This window comes from Eublepharis macularius, chromosome 13 (assembly GCF_028583425.1).
Source record: "Eublepharis macularius isolate TG4126 chromosome 13, MPM_Emac_v1.0, whole genome shotgun sequence".
Taxonomy (NCBI): Eukaryota; Metazoa; Chordata; class Lepidosauria; order Squamata; family Eublepharidae; genus Eublepharis; species Eublepharis macularius.
Genome location: NC_072802.1, coordinates 59378322 through 59393929, shown reverse-complemented (window position 1 = coordinate 59393929; position 15608 = coordinate 59378322). Strand labels below are relative to the sequence as shown.

General features: G+C 46.5%; 1 protein-coding gene across 3 annotated transcripts in view; it reads left to right on the top strand.

Annotated features, from left to right (window-relative positions):
• ARVCF (ARVCF delta catenin family member) overlaps positions 1-2315 on the top strand; it is a 376032-nt gene extending 373717 nt beyond the window's left edge. For all 3 annotated transcript variants that reach the window (XM_054996344.1, XM_054996345.1, XM_054996343.1), the window contains one exon: positions 507-2315. In XM_054996344.1, the coding sequence (XP_054852319.1) occupies positions 507-512 (6 nt within the window). In that variant the 3' untranslated portion in view covers positions 513-2315. The remainder of the gene's footprint in view (positions 1-506) is intronic.
• The last annotated feature ends 13293 nt before the right edge of the window (positions 2316-15608 follow it).

The window sequence follows — 15608 nt, the reverse complement described above, 5'->3', positions numbered from 1 at the left end:
TTTAGGCTGCCGTGACAGAGGAAATTGTAAAATTGCATTGGTGAGCATTCTTAACGTGTAAAGAGGTTCTGGGAGCAGAAGCTGAGGCCTGCCGCTTCAGGAAAATGCCACAGTCCAAAGATGGCCAACGAGCACAGCTGGAAGGAGAGGCTGTGACATCCTAGGAGAAGCAGTGTGGTGGCCTCCCGGCACAAACTGTGTGTGTGCCCCAGAACCTCTGCACAGCAACAGGGCATGCTTTCAATTTACACAGAGAGCGAGCCTCAACAAGAGGCAGCACAAGGGAACATCTGCATGACCATTCTTGGAGCTTTGGAGGCAGAAATGCAGAAGGTGTACGATAACTCTCTTAAGTGGAGGGACTCCTTCCAGGAGGAGAGAAAAAGACAACTTGTGGCCATCATTCCCGTTAAGGCTGGGGAATTCAGCGTGAGCTACACAGTTGCAAAGGCTGTGCCCCTCCCGCCCTCTCTGTATTAATTGGCTATGACTTTTCTTTCTTTCAGGGCTAAAGTCCAGCCGCTTGTTTTATTATATTTTTTTCCTCGACTAAAAGAAGAAATCAACACACAGGATCTCATTACTCATCACTGCCATTCAGATTCGGAAGGCCTTGCAGTTTTTTTTTGCATCAGTGGAACCAAACAGGCTATAGATTCCACGGGGTGTGCGCGGGGCAGGGAGACCTCCATCGGTCAGTCCTTGAGCAGCCTTACAAGCAGGGCCATTTGGGTTTTGGAGAACCAGTTACATTCCCGTTCGACAGCCCCCTTCCCATGGGAGAAAGCGGAGTCAGGATCCACGCTTACATCTAACAGATTAGGTTCTTAGCTGACTCTTCTATGTGGATGGTGCCAAGTAGGAGGCGAAGGTCATGAGATGGAGAAGGAAAGCAAAAGACGAGCGAAAGAGAAACTGCAAAAAAAATTCAAAAGTATATCTTAGGTATAGTCATGACTGAGAAATAGCACTTTTTTCTTTCTTCATTTCTTTTTGAACTGTGAATTGTTTTTTGTTTTGTTTTTTAAATAGTGATTCTAATTATTTTTTGTGGCCTAATAATTGAGTTTTTATTCTTTGGGAAGTGAGGAACTGTTGAGTTGTTTGTTGGGATTTATTGAAAGGATTAAGAGAGTGGGGGGGAAATCTTGGTTGAATGGCTCAGCACGTGGTAGCCGAAACTGACGTGGGCTGTATAATCTGCTTTTGGAGTAAGCGATCTCACACTGTGCTCTCTCTGTTATCATTACAATTTGGTGTACAGTTCTGCCTTTTTGACTTCTGTAATGGCTCTTGTTTTTTGTACTTCCAAACATATAAATGGTTCATCCAAGGTTTTTTGCTGTCCTCATTCAGAAACCTTGGACAAATCTGGAGCGCATTGACGTTTCCTTGTTGCTGACATTCATAATGTGTTAGAAGGGGACTTCCCCCCTCCCTTCTTCATTTTCAGCATGTCAGTGCTGGATCAGTAGCAATTGAACTTCCAATGCTGGGGGAGGGGTAAGGTCTGTTCACATAACGTTTGAGTGAAGTGGAAGCGGCCTTCTTTAAGGAGATCTGTTTAGAATTCAACTGTATGCTTCAGATTTTTTTTTATGTGAAAATAATCGCCCACTGCTGGACTGCTTCTATGATTTTGGCTAAGATATTAACAAACTGTGCTTCAAAGGGAACTGTAACATGTTTTTTTTCTTCAGGCCACACATGTGTGGGTTCTTTAGTCTGTAATCAGGATTTCACAACTGCGAAACAAAGACATCCCACTTACGGGCAAAGTTTTCTCGAAGGTCTCTTTCCTGTACGAGTCTTGGCGCAAGACTTTGGCCATTGGTGGATTTAACCATATTCCTTCTTTCCCCCATACAATATACAGTGATTCTTTGTGCTTTCGCCATATTAATTTAGGGTTTGGTCTGGAGTAGACAGGAAATGAAAGCAGGACTCTGAGTTTTTTAAAACCCATTGATAACATCTGCCCCCCCCCCCCGCTCTCTGTTTCTCTTTCACTAAAATTGGTTGGTTGCCACAGTCACTTATGGCGTGTCTGGAAAGCACATGTTTTTGAATCCAGAAAATTTAATTTGGGTTTTTTTTTTCAGTGCCTGCTGTTTCCTTTGTAATTTAAAATGATAAAGGGGGGGGGGGGAGATAAAACAGAACAAAAAATTACTGTATTAGTTAAACATCTAACTTTTTTGTAAAAAAAATTTAAAATCCTTTTTAAAAAAAGCAAGCATCAAGAGCTTTGTATCTTCTGGAGTATAAAGAAAATAAAATTTGACATGAATTACATATATAAATATATATCTATATCTATATATTGTTGTGCAGAAAATAGGTTGCCAAAACCATGTAAGTAAAGTTTATGGCTGGAAAGCATTTTTTGCATCGATTCAGGGAAAGACCGGTGCCAGAAGCTATTCAGAAATGTGAATGGTACAGACACAAGCAGCTACAACCCATTCCCCCCTTTCCCATCTCAGTCATTCTACTGAGGTTACCCCCCTGGGTCTTTAAGAATGCAGAGGCAATTTCGAATCAAAGGAAGGTCACAGTGACCTCTAAGAGGGAGGCCGAGCTGGCCGAAAGAACTCTGGCCAAAGAACCGAAGGCAGGTTGCTCTGTTTGAATTCTTCTAACTGGAGGCATCTTTGCATCTAAATAACAAAGAGTTTGAATCCAGATCCAAACCTTCTCTAGCTTCTAACTATGGTGCTCTTTCATACTTCTACTATCGATCAGTGAAGATCCTTTTAACTGGGCTGTTAATGCCAAACACTTTTATACCATCTTTAAGAATCTTATGTAATTCTTTTTGTATACAAAGGGATTTTTTTTTTAAAAAAAGGCTTGTCTGCCAGTAATAGCGAGCTGAGTCCGCTTTGTAGTTTATTAGGCCGCTACAAGGGAAAGGTCTAGATCATCCCGGCATCAGTCTATGGCTGGTTCTGTTGCTCTCTGTTATTTACCAAAGGACTGGGAGCCAAAACACCTCTGGAAAAACAACCTATCTAGAGGCATACGTTCAGTGGCATTTCTGATTATGCTGCTGCCATCTCCGTCTGACTGTCCCGAAGCTTTTGTACCTTTCAGACATCAGGGCAGGAAGAAGCCCTACCTGAGACCTTGCTATCGGTCAGTTGTTCAAACAAAAGATCAATACCACTGGGAGGTCAGGAGGCAAGAGAAAATGGCAAACAAAAGGGGAAGATTGCCAGGGACAGACGTGCACAGGCTGTGGAGCACAGTAGTGGATAAGTGAGTTTGGAGCGTGGGTATAGCGACCTTGCAAGCCTCACCAGGGCTTTGTGTCCTGCAGAATGCTGCTCTGAAACGAGAGGAAGGGCTGTGCTGTATTTTCTTTGGTCAAAGGAAGGAGCTTTACGGCTGCTCTGAGTACTCATTGGCCCTGACCAACGTCTAGCAGAAGTGGAACGACTTACACAACCCAAGCTTTAATTTGACTTGCTTTAATTTGCACAATCGGTTTAAACTGCCACATTGGCCATTTTTATATGCCAATTATACACAGCCTTGCCTTGACCGTTTTAATGATCACAGCCTCTTTCTTAAGGAGAGCTGTTGTACGATAAATGATCTACGGATTTCTTACGTAATTCTAGCATAGACGGCTTTAAAAGCAGAGGACTTGAATTCTTGATGAATAAACATATCAGTGGCTATTAGATCTGATTGCTAAATGGAACCTCCAGGCTCAGAGGCAGTGTACCTCTGAATATCAGCCGCTGGGAAGCAACCACAAGGGAAGACAGTTGCTTTTAGGCTCTGCTTGTGGTTTCCCAGTGGCAGCTGAAATCTGGGCTGATCGGACCCTGGGTCTGATCTGACTTGTTTCTTGTAATCTTGATTCTTGGTACCATCATTTCAGGTTTTCCTGACCCCTGTTGAAAGCTGTTGTGTAAACGTCCTCCCTTTGGAGAAGAGGCCCAGTTCCAAAGGCAAACGTGCCACTGATTGACTCGTCTGCAGTGGCCGCAGTGACGGTCTGTCCGTAATACTTAACATGTCGGAGGAGCTTCAGTCTCCCAATGGCCTTGCCCTCGGCGAGGATCACTTGCTCTTTCGACTCCCCTGTCCCTGCTTGTTCTTCGTGTTTGTGACTGCTGGTTCCGTATGTCACTGTGGTGTGCTGGAGCTTCTTGTCGCTGCATCCCACTGATATTAGTAATCTCTGTGTCCTGTATAAAAGGGGAAGGGGAAATCCTTAGCAACATGTGCCAGTACAGGGACAAGGAGCTAGGCAGCCGCTCCTTCCAAACTCTGCCCAGTGAAGAGCTTTCTGTGCGTAGCTGTAAGTCATCATGGGTGTAAATAAATCACAGGGAACTTATTAAGTACTGCCAGGATGTGGCTCCTACAGGTGGTAAAAGCCCGATCGGAGGCTCAGTTTAAACATAACACTGGCAAAGGCAAAAGAGCTTTCCTGTGCCGTTTTGGATAGGTATGTGCTGGGCTTTTTTTCAGCTGGAACGCGGTGGAACGGAGTTCCAGAACCTCTTTAGAATGGTCACATGGCTGGTGGCCCCGCCCCCTGATCTCCAGACAGAGGGAAGTTTAGATCGCCCTCCTCGCCGTGGCACGGAGGGCAATCTAAACTCCCCTCTGTCTGGAGATCAGGGGGCGGGGCCACCAGCCATGTGACCATTTTCTCCGAGGGCAGCCCACTGAGTTCCACCACCTCTTTTCCCAGAAAAAAAGCCCTGAGTATGTGTTTAGACTATGCTGCAGCCCATGAAAAGAAACCGTAGACATTTACTTTGTGCAGTATCTGCAAGGGATACAGCTCTCTGGCAGGCAAGCTAAGCATGAGTAGCTGCTTTTTTCATGGGTTTTAGCACAGCTCTTTTGCCTTTCCATTCTTATGGTTAGATCAGTCTCTCAATAGTCATCCACTAGCCATGGTGACTTAAAAGGGAATCTCAGCCTTTAGAGTGACCATATTTTCAGGTGCCCTAAACCAGAAGGCACGGGACAATTGTATGGGACAATTGTATGCAATGCCGTATTTATCTAGCTTGTGGAGGTTTCAGGCTAGCCCCTCTTGGCAGCAGAGCCCAGGTCTGATGGACTTTGGGTCTGATTCAATAAGGCAATTCTTGTGGGTCAATGGCAAAACTTAGCTTGGTTATATTTTGAATTTTGCGGGTGGCTCTAATTTGAAAAATGTAGCACCTCTGATCATCATTGTCTGAGCCAACCAAAGTGGTCCCTAGTAGTTCTCCAGAGATAATGTGGGTCAACTTCCCTACAGGGAATGTTCCTACAGAAATATACCGGGGGAGTGTGTGTGCATATTTTTCATTATTCTGACCAAGCTTAGACAAAGTGCTGGAATTCATGTTGGGCACAGAATTCCTCATCCAGAGAAACCCAGGCTTCATTGTCTTTTCTAAAGCAAGTTTCTAGATCTTATGTTAAGCTCAAAAGTGCATGGGCTTAGTCTGATAAGATCTCCAAATTCTATTGGGAGGAGGGGGCGGACAGAATTCCCAAAGGCAATGGGGTAGGCATTCATTGACTCTCCTCCTGACCGGCAGAAGCAGAGTAAGTTACACAAAATATGCAGATGGATGCTAATTTATTTTATTTGCAGACTTTTGTGGGTCACGGAATTCTCGTTAGTTGACTGAGCATGGGCACACTCCTTTTAGTACCCAACCCGTGGTTTGAATGACCACCCTAACCCACCGCTCAACGTTTGTTCACCAGCCTATGTGGGCCAAGCTAGAAGTGACGAGTTACACTTGAATGGCAAGTGAACAGACTCACATGTATTCCTCCCTGTTCACTTGCGCTCCGCTTGCACTCCACTTCCTCCCTGTTCACGTGTGCTCCACTTGCACTCCACTCGATCACTATGTGCACGTGGAGTGCACGTGAACAGGGAGGAATACATGCAAGTCTGTTCACTTGCCATTCAAGTGTAACTTGTCACTTCTAGCTTGGCCCTGAGTGTGGAGTCTACATGCAGAAGAAGTACATTTCTGGGACGGTTTGAAAAGCAGCATTCCTGATCACGGGGATGACATCTATGTGTCCTCTGTATGCTGGCACTGTGGTTACAAGCTGGCGATCGCATGTGGGCGGGGGCAGACCCAACATACTTGTGCTCAAGAAAACTTAATGTGGGGTGGTGGGAAGGCCCAATCCACACTGGAGCAGGTGGCAATAGACCGCAACAGGGTCTGTGCTGAGACCTCTGAAGCTTCTGCCACTGTTATCATCCAGATCGGGTCTCCCCCACTGCTGGGAACTCCAAATGGGTTGATGGGAGCAATAGGGAGCAGTCTGATCTGCACCAGAACAGCTATGAGCAGAAAGCAACATGGGTCTCTAGGCTTGGGCACATCCCCCCGTGATAGGGTTGCCAGGTCTCATGAGAGACGGAGGGAGAGCATTGATGATAGTGTGACATCACTTCCAGGAAAAACTTGGAAATGATGCCAGTGCTCTCCAGGAATTGTTGAAAATTCTATGGTTTTGCCATAGAGTTTCTAGGAAATTTCTAGAGTGTTAAGAGCAAGTGAAGAAGTAGAATGGTATTTGGACAGGAGTGGGAAGGATGTCCAGTGGAACTGGATCTACTCTAATCAAAAGTGCAACAGTGCCTGTATCATAATTCATGCAAGCACAGGAAAAAGAATGATCTACTAGCATCATCCTGACATTTCCATCTATCTTTAAAACAAAAGAGAAGAACCCAGACCTAGTTTTTATCCCTATGGCTGGAGAAAAGAAGAAGAAAACCCTCAGAACTCTAAGGTCAATGTGTGGTAAAATCTCAGAAGTTACAGATGGGATGAAGAGGGGATGTTGGTCTGGGGCAGGGCTTCAGCGCCTAGTTCAGCGCCCCTTCCCCCTGAATTGCAGAGGCAGAAACAGTTGTGCAAAATAAGCAGAGAGGAATTCTTGTTTCATACCCGGAATGTGTGCAAATTAGAGTTTGATTTTCTTGTCACAGAATATTTATTAGGTCATGGCCCTGTCTATTGGCTATTTTGTTATCCCACACAGCCAGCCTGCTGAATAACCTTAAGCCATCATCTTAGTCACGCAATTTTTGGAATGCTGCTTCAGCCCCAGATCTGGACTAACCCAAGAGGGGCGGTGCATGCAAAAGTCCCAGATTCAGCGCCTGGCATCTCCCACTAAAGAGTCTCCGATCACAGTTTTTTGCATGCCCGAGACTCTGGAGAGCTGCAGAGGGTCAGAGCAGCCAGCAGTCAGTTAGACGGTGTGTCTCAGTACAAGGTAGCCTCGTGGGTTAGGAGAAAGTTCATGACTTGGTGGTACAGCACCTGCTTTGCAAGCAGGAGGCCCCAGGTACAGGACCCAAGATCTCCAGTTGGGGTCTCAGGTGGGAAATAGCCTTCACCTCTTGAGACCCCCAAAGAGCAGCCACCATGTTGCTAGATGGCAGGAAGGTCAGACTCAGCAACTCTGCGTGGTCATAAAGTCTCTGCCCCACAATTGCCTGTGATCACATCTTCACCCAAAATCGTCAGGTTTACTTCAAGATAGACAACGCCCACCTAAAGGATGCTCTCCCCTGCCCTTGCCACTAGGAGGAGAGGGGGGGCTGTTGCCTTCTTGGTGCTTTTGAAACTCTGCAAAGGAGTCAGCTTGGAGCTCCTGGAAGAATCCTGGTCGCCCCACTCCCCCACCCCCCGCACCAAGGGAGGCACAGACAGCTGAGAACTGAGATTTAATTCCCACTCATGCAACATCCATGTCTGGCTGCCTACTGTTGCCTGGCAAAGTGTTTCCATCTCATTCCACTAAACCCTCAGTGTGGGTCTGAGCACATCAGGGATGCTATCTTTCCCCCCTTGGGTGCTTCTAAGGAGCATCCGGCAGTGCCAGCTAACTTAGGTGCCAAAGAGAGGCTGGCATAATTGTAGCCACCTGTGCAGAACTGGCCGGGAGGGAAGGGTTTGGGACCCATAATCATAGCTTTATTATTTTCTGCTGATCAGGTTCAGAGGAAATCCCTGTTTCGGCGTGTGTGCCTGTTAGAGGAAAGGGTGCCTTCTTTGCCTGCTCCTTGAACCCTTACGGGGTTTTCTGGAGAAGTACCTCAAAATCTGGAACTATATCTGGATTTCTGAGATAGTCAGGGCTTTTTTTCAGCTGGAACGTGGTGGAACGGAGTTCTGGAATCTCTTGAAAATGGTCACATGGCTGGTGGCCCCGCCCCCTGATCTCCAGACAGAGGGAAGTTGAGATCGGTGCAGAGGGCAATCTAAACTCCCCTCTGTCTGGAGGTCAGGGGGCGGGGCCACCAGCCATGTGACCATTTTCTCTGAGGCCACTGAGTTCCACCACCTCTTTTCCCAGCAAAAAAACCCTGGAGATAGTTTGAGAGAAGTATTGGCCTGGGAATCAATTGGTGCATCTTAGAAGTTGAAGACAGCATACACGTAGTTCTGAAGGTGATGCATTTCCATGGCTCAAAATTGAATGTGCAATATTGACTATGTTCAGATGACATTTTTCATGTGTTTTCATCTCCAAGGCTGATGGGGAGAGCTTCCAGCCACCGCCACCCCTTCCTAATGTGTGCATCCCATTCTTGTTACCTCCAGCTCTGCCCTTGTTAAGTATGATTCGGTTCACATTTGTATGGGCATCACGTCTGTTCACATAAAGTCTCACAGCCTTAGTTTATGTGTAGAGGGCCTGGTGTGGCTATAGCAAGACTCTCCCTGTGACATGTGGTGGTGGGGGGGCAGTTCTTGCACACAAGCAAGGTATTACTGGGCTTGGTCTTATGCAGGCAGAATCTTTTGGTGCTGGTGTAGGTGGCATACTAGCGTCAGTGGCATTATTTCAGATGGCAGGGAGAGGCTGCCCCACTTTAAAAACTCCCTGGAATTTAAAAAAAATGTGCACTTCAAATAGAAAGATCCTAGCTCGGAGGGAATGAAGAGACAATGACCACACAGAACCAAGTAGAGAAGTTGTAAAGCTGGTAAAAAGAAAAAAAATATCCTGGTACATTAGGAAGAAATGTTGTAACGTGGCCTGCTGTGCTGCTCCTTCCGTCTACTATTTGTTTTACATTTTACAAAGCAGAATATTTGAAAAATGCAAAAGTCCAGGGCTCCAACCACCTCGATTGGCTGCTTTTGCGGACCAGATCCCACACACAGTCTGTTGTCAAGTGAAAAAGTGTGTGTGTGTGTGTGTGTGTGTGTGTGTGTGTGTGTGTGTGTGTGAGTGAACTAGCAGTCTGCCTCAGCTAAGCAGATGTATGCCCACCATTTTTTGCCATCCACTTCAAGCCACTAATGGGCATGTACCACAAAAGCTTGTGCCGCAGTAAAACCAGCTGGTCTCTTAAGGTGGCACAGCCGAATTTGTGCTCTCATGTCTTTGAAAATGCATGTCGCAAGGCAGCGCAATTTGAGTGCATGAATGGGGGAAACTGTTCTGGCTCAGGGTTGAGTGGATGTAAGATACAAAGAACACGACAGCAGAGTCGGAGCGTGTGGACTGCAAAGCCCATCGGATCCAGTGGAGGGAATCTTATTGTGTAAAAACAAAAGCCCTAGATTTCAGCAGCTTACTGGTGAATTAGTAGCCAGTGTGTTTGTAACAATCATGTGCCTTAAAATTTTCATGGTGGGGGGTGGGAATCCAAAACCTAAAACAAAAGAAATCAACAATGTGTGTTTCTGTAATCTTCCTTGACATGCTCGCTGTAGTTTTAGACTGGGGAGGGTGGTGGGGGTTCCTTTTGCATTGTATTTACACTGTACTATAAACAGACCGGTTTGATTTTATGACAAAAGGGGAGGGGGGGATGGATTATGCTTTCAGAGAACCAATGTTAACATAACCCGAATGTATTAATATTATTCTAGGAACTTTCCGTAACACAGACAAGTAGAATTGCTTGTTTCAACCAGGTGTGTAGGTTACCATTTTGGTGTGTTTTCAATAAATAATGCCTGGAATAAATACGTGTGGTGTGGATTATTTTGGGTGGTCTGTGTGGATTAAAAGAGAGTTTCCTTCTTAAATTGAGAATGTTTCTACCAATATAATAATAATAATAACTGCGCTTATATACTGCTCTTCTAGACAGATTAGTGCCTTACCCAGAGCGGGGAACAAAGTCAGTGTTGTTATCCCCACAATGCAGCTGGGAAGCTGGGACTGAGAGGAGTGGCTTACCCAAGGCCACCTACTGAGCATGTGGCAGTCGTGGGATTCGAACCAGTAGAGTGCTGATTCGCAGCCGAACCACTTAACCACTGTGCTACAGCAGCTCTCATCACATGCATGCATTAATCAGATAATTCAGAGATGGTTTTCACCAGGGATGAGGGAAGCCTCCTTGGTGCCATTCAGAATTGGATCAGTACAGATGAACTTTCTTGGTGAGCTCTAAGTGTCTGTTTCTGTGATTTTTTTCACAGCTTGTAAAAGTGGTGCATGCATGCTGATGGTGTGGTGCTTATGCGCCTTATCCTATTGCCATTTGGACATTTCAGTGTTCTGCCACATTAGAGGGTGCCTTGCATTGTTTCCCCCCCAAGATGCACTACCATAGCCTTAAACCACAAATGCTGCCTGTAAACCACAGAGTTATTTCCACAAGCTGACCTTCCACACCTGTCCAAACTGTTGACTTTGAGCTCATCACAGTCTGGTTATATCAGAAAATGGTGTTCTGGCAGTCAAAAGGTAACCTGAGCACGAGAGTCTTTTGCCTATGTTGGAATATGACGGGGTCTCTACTGTGTTGCTTGTTGGTTCCAGCGGAGTCTGCAAAAGTCCTTTGGGCATTTCTTAAGGGAGAGCTTCATGGCCAGGAATAGCTGCCCTACAGCTCCACTCGCACCTTTCACTGGGTTTGGTTTGGTTTTTACTTCTGACTTGGCACAGCAGTGTATAGGCCTTCTTAGACTGAAAGCCAAGCCCAGGGGATTGAGTGACACTGTGACAGACAACGCACCACTTGCAATGGCAGGCCTTCTCCCAAAAAGGCTTCCATATGCAGAGGTGCTCTAGCTTGCCACACGGAACAGCAAGCTTTCAGGGGACAGTGTTTGCTTATCGCTCTTCCTGGTAGTCACTGCAGCAAAAAGGATCACTCAAAAATTTACCAAGGTTTCTGCAGGTGTGGCAACCTTATGTAAAAGTCCGGCATTTGCGTTTGGAAAGAAAAGCCACTAATGACCATAACCCCAATGAGCACATTCCCCTTCCTAAGGCGATTTAAACTTCAGCGGCTGGGATTGTTTGGCTTACTTTTGTTCACCATATGGTGGCTGGAGAAAAAGAGCTATTTTGTCTTCCGAATCCCCAGCAGAGTTACTTAAGAACTGTCATAGATGCAAAGGAGTTAGCCGTGTTAGTCTGTAGTAGCAAAATCAAAAAGAGTCCAGTAGCACCTTTAAGACTAACCAACTTTATTGTAGCATAAGCTTTCGAGAATCACAGTTCTCTTTGTCAGATGCATGGAGGGCAAGAAGAAACTGGTCAGATATATCGGTGGGGGGGGGGAGGAGTAGATGCAAACAGTAGCTTCTGATATGGAGATCAGTTTGCTTCTGTTAAGGAAGTCTCCCTCCCCTCTCCACCTATATATCTGACCAGTTTCTTCTTGCCCTCCATGCATCTGACAAAGAGAACTGTGATTCTCGAAAGCTTATGCTACAATAAAGTTGGTTAGTCTTAAAGGTGCTACTGGACTCTTTTTGACTTAAGAACTGTGTGACTCAAAAGGGGAGGAGCTGACAGTCAGTGGCAGGATATGAGGTTTGCACTCATGAGACCCCAAGTTCGAACTCCCGTGAAAGGACCAGGTGCTGGGAAAGACCCATCTCTGTCTGGGGCCCTGGAATATTGGGCAGCTTCTTACGGCCATGTGTAATCACCATCCCCGCAAAACCTGCCTTCACGTATGTGCATCAAGCGCATTTAAGATTCTTAAAACATTGATAGGTGCCTTGCCTCGGGGAAAAAAAAAGCATCCAGCTCCCCCTACTTTCTTTCTTTCTGTGCTTGCAATTGAGTCTACTCTTCCTTGTTTCTCCTGGCATTTTTCTGGTGCAGTGTATTAAATCCAAAAAGGTTCTATTGAGTAAATGAGAAAAACACATCTGCAAGTGACCTCTATTTCTCGCTCTTGCACTAGCAGATCATTACCAGCTCTGCCTGGCCAATATTTCTCATTTGGTTAATTGATCTTAATTAGGATCATTGGGGATCCGTTGTCTGAAACCCATACTGCCACTTACAAAATTAACATATTTCTCTCATTAGAATGGATTCTTGATAACTGGGCTGTGAAAATGGTGGTGCGGCTCTTCGCCTGGGGGGGGGGAGTGTGCACGTTCAGACCCTAAACATGGAGTCTTTTTCACCTTACCTTGTCTTCATTTAGGCTGGCGCATGTGATTGCAGCAATTTGCAGGAGATCATGAATAGACATGGGCACAAACAGAAAAAAAAACCGAACATGATGTTCGTTGTTTGTTGCCATCCACAAACAGGGACTCACGAACCACCATGAACATGGGCCCTGTTCACGAACATGTTCGTGGTTGGCTGTTCGTGAGGGCCAGCAGGCTCTCCTCCAGCCATCATCCAAGTCAAGATCCCTATTGCACCACTCCCAGAAACCTTACCTGAGCAGGTAGCAGGAAAGGTAACAATAATAAATAATAGCTTGGCCCAGAGTCTGGCAGCAGCCCTGGAACTTGAAGGGGTAGATCCCTATTCCAACACACACAAAATTCAAGCTCCAATGTACTCTCTCTATCAAAATGCCAACAGCAGCTGTCTCCCACTCCACTGTCTGCAAAACCAGAGCTAGGAGCCCCCTTCCCCCCGCTCTTTGCTCCCTTGTAACAAATTTGGAGCTCCACACTTGATAGGAAGACCTGCCTATCAAGCTAAATTGGGCTTAGATTGGGGTTTCCAGGGCAACAGCAGGAGTTCAGACAGAGTTCAGGCAGTCTCTGCCTCCAGTTGCCAAGGGAACTGATTGCAGGTGCCAGACTGTCTGGCTTCACGAACAGCAACAACCGAGGCTTGCAACGACCACCTGTTCATTTAGAATGGGGCCTCATGAACAGCTTGTTCGCGAACAGCAGATTGGGCTGTTTGTGGCTTTTTTTTGTTTGTATTGCTGTTCGTGCCCATCTCTAACCATGAACAGATGAGGTTGCTTTACATCCAGTCAGAGCCAGATCATCGGTCCCTCTAGCCTGGTACTGTCAACTGTGACTGGCAGTGACTCTCCAGGGTCTCAGGCAGAGAAAGGTCTTCTTACCATAACCGTGAGAATCTTTCAACAGGAGATGCCAGTGATTCAACTTGGGGCCTTCTGCAAGCAAACCGGGTGCTGTTAATACCAAGATACAGGCCTTCACCAACTGAGCTTTGCATAGCAAACTTCTGTTCCAGAACAACTGGCAACACTAAGTGGCATTTTAATCTACCAGAGTTTTTGACAATGAAATCAGAGAACCAATGAGGACAGGCATCAATCATTCAAGTTCTGCAATACACAAGTCGATTATATTTGGGGGGAGGAACTATTTTTATTTATTATTCTGAAACAGGTCATCTTTGGACAGGGAGAACTCAGCAAGTGCTTGACTAGATAACCTTTGGGTAGACCGAGTGTCTCACCGGGTGGGCATCATGACGCTGGGGTATGACTATGCGCAGAGCTTTCAAAGTGCCAATAGCTAATCGAAGCAGAAGGATATATAGACAAGAAGGCACAATTTTTCACCCATCATCCAGGAAGCGCTGTATGGTGCCTCAGTAGCACGGCACACCTTGATCCCGAACAGCAGGCAGAGAGATTAAGAATGACACAACAGGAGCTTTGCAGAAAACAGACTTCTGGCAGGGTCTTAGCAGCTTATGGAGTTCGGGTGCTCCAGTACAGAGAAGCTGCTGGCTGTTGTGCAACGATGAAGGTCCATGTTTTCTTCTGATACGCAGCTTGCTTGTCAAATCTCACAGGCATCGCTGTGTGGACCTTGTTGAAGTGTGGGGCTAGCTACTTTGGGGGACGAGGGGGTGAAGCACGCACAGTGGCTGGCGTTGTTCTTCTCTACCTTTTCAAGGCTGCTGGGCAGTGTAGCTCTGCTTCTAGCTCATCTCTGGCTTTTGGGGGAGACACAGGCCACCCCCTTCCTTTTCTTCCACTAAGGACCCTCCCTTGGAGAGGCTACAATGGCAGAGGCAGCCATCTTAAGCGTGACAAAGGTGGGTTCTTCCGTTGCAGGGATGGGGGCGATGCTTCCCCCGTCTTCATTTCTTGCAAAGGACCCCAATGCAGACTCTAGCTCCGGCACAAAGCCCTCCCTCCCTCCCTGGCTTCAGGTGGGTCGCTCATTAACATCTCTTCCCCTGCCTCCAAGCACATGCCCCTGCATTTCATGCTTCTAACAACTCGCTTTTTAAGGCTTTAATAACGATCCCAAGAAATGGGAGAAAAGGGTTTTCTGATTAGGGAGAGCAGTTTCACTCGCAGCTAACCCAAAGACTTGCTGGTCAGCATCTGTACCAAATCGGAAGGAAAATAAGATTCCTCTGAGGATACGAGGAGAGTGCCCATGTGTCAAAAATGTAGTAAGTGCGCTGCCCCAGCAGGCACATGTCCCGATGTACACACCTTCTAGGTGGAAGAGAAGAGGGGAACATGGGTAATTCCAAAGTTCTTCAAGTGGAAGGCTAGTGTATTCTGAAGGGTTGCCCAAGCAGGCGAGGGTTCAGGGCTTTGGGCCAAGTACAGGTTGCTGGAAGTCCACCAGCTGAGTGTTGTTTGACTAGCAGGAGGCAATGTGCAAGCACACAGCTGCTAAGAGGCTAGCCGTGCTTGGTGCAAACCAGAGAGGTCATGGCTCACTTCCACAGCCCACATGTTTCCATCACGGCCTCCTGATACCATCCAGTAATAGCGTTGGGTTCCCTGTCCCCTGAGCCAGTTTGCTGTAGTGGTTAACCGCAGCAGGACTCTAATCTGGAGAGCCAGGTATGATTCCCCACTCCTCTGCTTGAAACCAGCTGGGTGACCTTGGGTCAGTCACAGCTCTCTCGGAGCTCTCTCAGCCCCACCCACCTCACTGGGTGATTGTTGTGGGGGTAATAACAAAACACTTTGTAAACTGTGGGCCTGAAGGGCGATATATAAGCACAAGGTTATTATTATTATTATTATCAGGGGCACCAAGTTACAGCAGCCACTAATCTGCCAGCTGGCTGCCATATGAGCTGCCCTCTGTCTCATTCGGGAACTATCCAAAATTTTATGTAATAAGCAACTGTTTGCGTGTTTGCTGATTTGACACCACAGGTAGCTTTCAGCGTCCCTCAAGAATTCTTTTAAGACAGAGGTATCCGCAGCCTTGGTTGCTTTTGGTAAAACATGCCCAGGAGACCCACTGGCCACTCTTAAGGAAGGTGAGCATCCTTTTCTTGCCATGTATTTTGCCATCTCTCCACTCACCATCCGCTCTTGCTCAATGCAACTTCTTTGCCTACTTCATAAGTGCTTCTCCCAGGGTAACTGGGTTTTGTACCGCTAAGAAACACAACAAATATATGGGACA